Raw genomic sequence first — 6,081 nt, 5'->3', positions numbered from 1 at the left:
CAGTACTATCAAGGTACCTGTCCTTCAGGTGACACAAGTCAAGGCCATCTCTTTCCCTTTCACATGACACACACACACACACACACACACACACACACACACACACACACACACACACACAATCTGAGTTCCTAGAGTTATTTCAGTAACAGGTTACCCTCGGTGATAGACAACTTCTAATCACAACGGTGCGTACGTGTGTGTGTGTGTGTGTGTGTGTGTGTGTGTGTGTGTGTGTGTGTGTGTGTGTGTGTGTGTGTATGTGTGGGTAGGGAAGGGGGGGGCAGCCACGCCTCCAGAACACACACGCTCCCCATGAGAGCACATGTGCCTTTGAGAAGAGAGAGAGAGTATAAATACCTGAGTCATGCACACTCTGCAGCAGTCAACATTCAGCCACACTACCTTACAACCATCAGTTTGCTTTGCCTCCTTTCAGCAGAGACGTCGCATTTGTTGCATAGCCACATTGTCTCGGATGGATTGAAGCTTTTAGACTGTTCAGTTTGGAATATCGCAATCCTTTAAAAAGGGATCCACCCTGGGCATCGACATCTGAGTTGTGTGTGTGGCACATTACTGCTCACTCAACCAGTCGGTCACCTGGCCATCACATTGTGACAGCTGTCAGATAGGCAGCTGATAGGCAGCTGTTGGAGTTACCACACGATAACCCGCGCAGTCTGAGAAGCGTTGTTGCGCGTGGCTTCAGGTGTGATACAGTGTGTGGTTGTGTGGAGTACCAGTAACTAGTTTCCTATAGGGTAGCCTATCGTGTTCTCCTCATCTTCATCACCATGATACTAAGCATAGCTCTGATCTGGACAGTGGTGGTGGGATTCTGCTGCATACTGTGGCTGGCTGTGGGAATAAGGCACAGGTAAGACTGCTTTAAGACTTTGCATTAATGTACGAGCAGGTCCTGTTTCTGATGCTGCCTTTAGTTAGATTTAAATTGTGATATAAGGTTTAGGTGGTTGAGCGATAAACAACAATGAAATCCTTAAACCACTTGTCCTGTAAATTCAACAACATTACTTCTGCAGAGAGAGAGAGAGAGAGAGAGATAGAGAGAGAGAGAGAGAGAGAGAGAGAGAGAGAGAGAGAGGGCATTGAGTGCAAAGTATTGATGACATTATGAGCATTCCATGTGACATGTCTAACTGAGTTTCAGTTAATCTGGTAATATCTATTGGTGACTTTTCTGTGTGGTTGATAATGATGACAGATACATTGTCTTGGTTGTCTGCCGAAGTCATTCACTTTATAGCTAGGTGCCATAATTATGTCATCATCTCTTATGAGCATTGTTGATTTCAACAGCATGAGAGCACTTCACATTACATTTCAACAGGGAACATTGCTTAGCACTGTTGCTAAGACAAATATTGGGCGTGATGTTGATTTTGGATGTGCATCCAAACCTCTAGTCTAGGGGGTTTCACTTTACACATATCTGTATCTGGAGCTGTATCTCTCCATCCATCCATTCATGTATTTTTTCTTATAAGTCATATGTCCATCCATCCATAATCGGGTGACTTTCTGCAATGTAGCACTGTAGTGCTTTTATTGATTGATACTAAATGTGTTCTCACTGAACCTTCCCATCTTCAGGCAACCTGGAGAGCCAGCGGTAGAGAACGGCCTCATCCCCTACCTAGGCTGTGCCCTGCAATTTGGGGCCAACCCTCTCGAGTTCCTCCGCAGCCGACAGAAGAAGTATGGACACATTTTCACCTGCAAGATAGCCGGCCAGTACATACACTTCCTGTGTGATCCCTTCTCATACCACTCCGTCATCCGCCAGGGCAGACACTTGGACTGGAGGAAATTCCATTTCGCTACATCTGTCAAAGTGAGTATCATGTGTGGCCATGGGAATGCGTGTCTTTCTGCTACTTGTGAGATTCAATTATTGATTATTCATTGCTTTATTGTCTGTCTGTCTGTCTGTCTGTCTGTCTGTCTGTCTGTCTGTCTGTCTGTCTGTCTGTCTGTCTGTCTGTCAGTCATGACTAAATCTCTCATCTTTCTTTCTTTTCTCTGCCCATACCTGCCCTTTAGGCATTTGGCCATGAAAGTTTTGACCCTCGCCATGGCCTCACCACTGAGAACCTCCATCAGACCTTTCTGAAAACACTGCAGGGTGAGGCTCTCCCCTCTCTGATAGAGAGCATGATGACCCATCTTCAGGATGTCATGTTGAAGTCCGACACACTCAGCCCCAGCACCGAACGCTGGGAGGTGGACGGCATCTTCGCCTTTTGCTACAAGGTCAGTTATGGTGGAGCTTTGGGTGGAAGGGATGTGGCTGTGCTAAATGGAGCCTGGAACTGTGGTTATGTTGCGTACAGCTACTGACAGTAACAGTAACTCTCCACCTCACTTCTTACCAGGCTCTCATGTCTCCTATGTCCCTCTCTAGGTGATGTTTGAGTCTGGTTACTTGACTCTGTTTGGCAAGGAGTTGGGAGACGATAAGTCACAGGCTCGCTTGGCAGCACAGAAAGCCTTAGTGCTTAATGCCTTGGAGAACTTCAAGGAGTTTGACAAGATCTTCCCAGCGCTGGTAGCTGGCTTGCCCATCCATGTCTTCAAGAGTGCTTACAGTGCAAGAGAGGTTGGTGGAATCGTTTTTTCTACCGAAGCTTGGTTGAAAATGACAAAACAAAACAGTTTCACTTGTAGCAGATTTTTGGTGTGTCCAATGTCTTGTTAGCATAAATAATAATCCTCCTCTCCTCTCTTACACTAGAACCTCGCTAAGACCATGCATGCTGACAACCTGTCTAGGAGAGAAAACCTCTCAGACCTGATCTCCATGAGGATCCTGCTCAATGACGCCTTGTCGACCTTCAACGACCTGAGCAAACAGAGGACCCACGTGGCTCTGCTCTGGGCATCCCAGGCCAACACCCTACCTGCAACCTTCTGGAGCCTCTTCTACATGATCAGGTAATGGTCTTCTTTCTGCACCTTTCTGATGGTTCTCACAATAGCATTACTACTCTCTCTTTCAATCAATCAGTTGGTACATACTGGTACATTTTGCTTCACATTAAGTGAAACGAAATAATAATAATAATAATAAAATAAGTATACATATACGTGGAAAATAAAAGGCAAAATTTACTTAATTCAAATTCTAGTCATAGTCATATTGGGAGTTTGGGACAGTTAGTAATAACCACATATAGTTTATATAAATTATATTTTGCCATCTTGTGTGATGGTATGGGTATAGCAATACAATGTGTTTATTTCAGACCAGACTCTTGAGGGAAATCTCTCAAAAGAGAGGCAGAGAAACAGTGAGGTCTAAAATATTAGGACTTAGGAGCTATCAAGTTCAAACAGCTTATTGTGGATATTGTGCAGATAGAGATACTATCTGATAGGGAACTGTCTGAGAGCAGATAAATGTTATGTCATAGTTGCCGTATTGCAACAACTCCGTTCTAAAGACAGGAGGGAATTTCCCTATCACACTGTACTTGAGTTAGAGAATAGGAGAGAAAATGCTCAGGAACAGTTCAATGTTTAGGGGTCACCAGGTGACTTTGCAGTCGGACTAACACAATATATTTCTTGTAGGAGTCCAGCAGCAATGAAAGCTGTCCGTGGCGAGGTGCAGAGAACCCTGGAGAGTTCCGGTCAAACGGTTGACCACAACAACCCACAGCTGACCCTGACGAGGGAGCAGCTGGATAAGATGCCCATTCTAGGTATGTACGTGTGGAAGTGGAAACACTGACCCATGCAGGTCCCAAGGTGATGGTTTCCTGAAACCTAAGCAGTGGTGGAAAGTACAGTACTGTACTTAAGTAACATTTTGGAGGCACTTTTACTTTACTGGAGTAGTTCAATTTTCAATACTTTTACTTCTACTCTCAGATCCAAATATTGTACTTTTAGTCCACTACATTTATTGGAAAACTTTAGTTACCAGTTACTTTGTAGATTTTGATTATTACAAAAAATACTTTAATGACTTCATCTACAAGCTCACAATGTGTCGCGATGATACTCAAGTAGGCCTACATATTTAATTCTGACTTTTACTTGTATTTGTATTGTATTTCTATATTGCAGTACTGTATTGATACTTTTACCTAAGTAAAAACTGTGAGTACCACCACTGCCTCTAAGCCAGAACATATGTTATCTCCTACACAGACAGCATCATAATGGAAGCCATGCGTCTCTCCAGTGCCTCCATGAACGTGCGCGTTGCAAAGGAGGACTTCCTGCTTCACCTTGACAACCAGGAAGCCTACCGTATAAGGAAGGATGATGTAATTGCTCTGTACCCGCCCATGATGCACTATGATCCTGAAATCTACGAGGACCCCCATGTAAGAAGAAGCATGATTTATTTCCATATTTAATGCAAAGGTGTCTATCAAATAGAAGTATGAAGATTACAATAGCCAGTAGGCTGCAGGAACAGAATACGTCCATATTTCCTCGTTTTATGCAAAAGAGGTGACGCCAGGTATAAAGTGGTTAAGTCTGTCTGTGGGATTTATAAATATAAATGGAAAGCTTGTGACTAAATTACTACACTGGATTCATTGTACAGTTATTTTTTCCATTTCCTTAAAAGTTTGCATATACAGTACATACACAAATACCTATGTCAGTCAGTATAGAAAAAGAAAGAAACAAATTATCTTAACATCTCCCTCATTCCTTTCTCCCAGGAGTACAAGTATGACCGTTTCCTGGACGAGAACGATCAGCAGAAAACCACGTTTTACCGATGCGGCCGTCGGCTTCGTTACTACTGCATGCCCTTTGGTTCCGGAGTCACCAAATGTCCCGGCAGATTCTTCGCCATGCACGAGATCAAGCAGTTCCTGACTCTGGCCCTGTCCTATTTCGAAATGGAGCTATTGGACCCCGCGGTCAAAGTCCCGGCACTCGACCAGTCCCGCGCCGGCCTGGGAATCCTTCAGCCGATTTATGATGTGGACTTCAAGTATAAGCTGAAATCCAGCCAATCTCCTCTCACTGTGACATTACCAGAGAGGGAACCACTGAGGTCAATATAATGGACAATATTCCAAGCGCTAAAAATCAGTGATAACTATTACTGTATATCTTTTGTCCACAACTTGAGGGATGGAACTGTTTTCTGTTCTTTCAGACAAAATTTTGTTCAAGGAACAAGGAATTTGCTCGTCATCAGCCCTAACATCCCTATTCTGGGAATGTCATAATAGGGTGAACATTCTGTGTTCGGATTTCAGGAGATTAACCGAGTATCCGACGGACTCAGCAACCGGCAAGACTTTAACTAAGATTCAACACGCATAGACTGAACTAAAATGTTCCAATAATCGCTTCTCTTTACAAACACATGCTTTTTATATGAGAAGCGATTATTGGAACATTTTAGTTCAGTCTATGCGTGTTGAATCTTAGTTAAAGTCTTGCCGGTTGCTGAGTCCGTCGGATACTCGGTTAATCTTCCGAAATCCGAACAGTTTTAAATCATGAATGCGAGGTTCCGCAAAAACAGCAGATCTACTGTACAGGCTCACAACATGTCACGAGACACGTTGTAACCAAAGAGATTTGGTGTGGAGGAAGAAAAGGAGGGGACCAAGTACAGACCCCGGTCAATGAAGTATAGGGTTTTAACTGGTTTAGGCAGTATACCCTAACGTTTAACCCTCCAATAGCAGAGGTTGTACTCGCTTTTGCGCTATTGCGCTTTGTTTATAGGCATCCTGGCCTGTTCTCTTTACTTTTTTATATGTAGTATTATATTTAATGTAAAAAAAGCCAATGAAGAGGTTTTGTATATATAAATGACTGATGTATATTTATGTTGTGTACTCTGATCCCATGTGTTGCTAAAAGAATATGTCTGCATATGAAACATATGTGAAAATAGCCCTAAATCTCACCGTGATCAACCTGACAGTGTTCACAGAGAGAAATGTTAACCTACAGCTGCGAGTTTGGCCTTGGCCGTTGCTATGACAGCCACAAATGCCAAAAGTCTTTCTATCAATCACACTGCATGATTATCAGTAACATTTACTGACTTGACCTTGTAGTGGGAGATAT

At 43.3% G+C, this 6,081-nt stretch overlaps 1 protein-coding gene across 1 annotated transcript; it reads left to right on the top strand.

Annotated features, from left to right (window-relative positions):
* Positions 1 to 396: 396 nt before the first annotated feature.
* Positions 397 to 5,197, top strand: cyp7a1 (cytochrome P450, family 7, subfamily A, polypeptide 1). The gene is made up of 8 exons (XM_083783039.1): positions 397 to 880; positions 1,618 to 1,858; positions 2,068 to 2,277; positions 2,429 to 2,623; positions 2,759 to 2,958; positions 3,598 to 3,728; positions 4,180 to 4,358; positions 4,707 to 5,197. Exons 1-8 carry the CDS (start codon positions 798 to 800, stop codon positions 5,055 to 5,057), a joined length of 1,590 nt encoding a protein of 529 aa, XP_083639165.1. The 5' UTR covers positions 397 to 797; the 3' UTR covers positions 5,058 to 5,197.
* The last annotated feature ends 884 nt before the right edge of the window (positions 5,198 to 6,081 follow it).

The sequence above is a fragment of the Protomyctophum parallelum genome (genome assembly GCF_964188405.1).
Source record: "Protomyctophum parallelum genome assembly, chromosome: 14".
Classification (NCBI taxonomy): domain Eukaryota; kingdom Metazoa; phylum Chordata; class Actinopteri; order Myctophiformes; family Myctophidae; genus Protomyctophum; species Protomyctophum parallelum.
Note: the sequence above shows the minus strand (reverse complement) of the source record. Positions and strands in the feature narration are given on the sequence as shown.

Coding starts and splice junctions, on each gene's coding strand:
- cyp7a1 (XM_083783039.1), top strand. CDS start 798: ATGATACTAAGCATAGCTCTGATCTGGACAGTGGTGGTGGGATTCTGC. Junction 2,624..2,758: donor GTGCTTACAGTGCAAGAGAG/GTTGGTGGAATC, acceptor CTCTTACACTAG/AACCTCGCTAAGACCATGCA. Junction 4,359..4,706: donor AAATCTACGAGGACCCCCAT/GTAAGAAGAAGC, acceptor CCTTTCTCCCAG/GAGTACAAGTATGACCGTTT.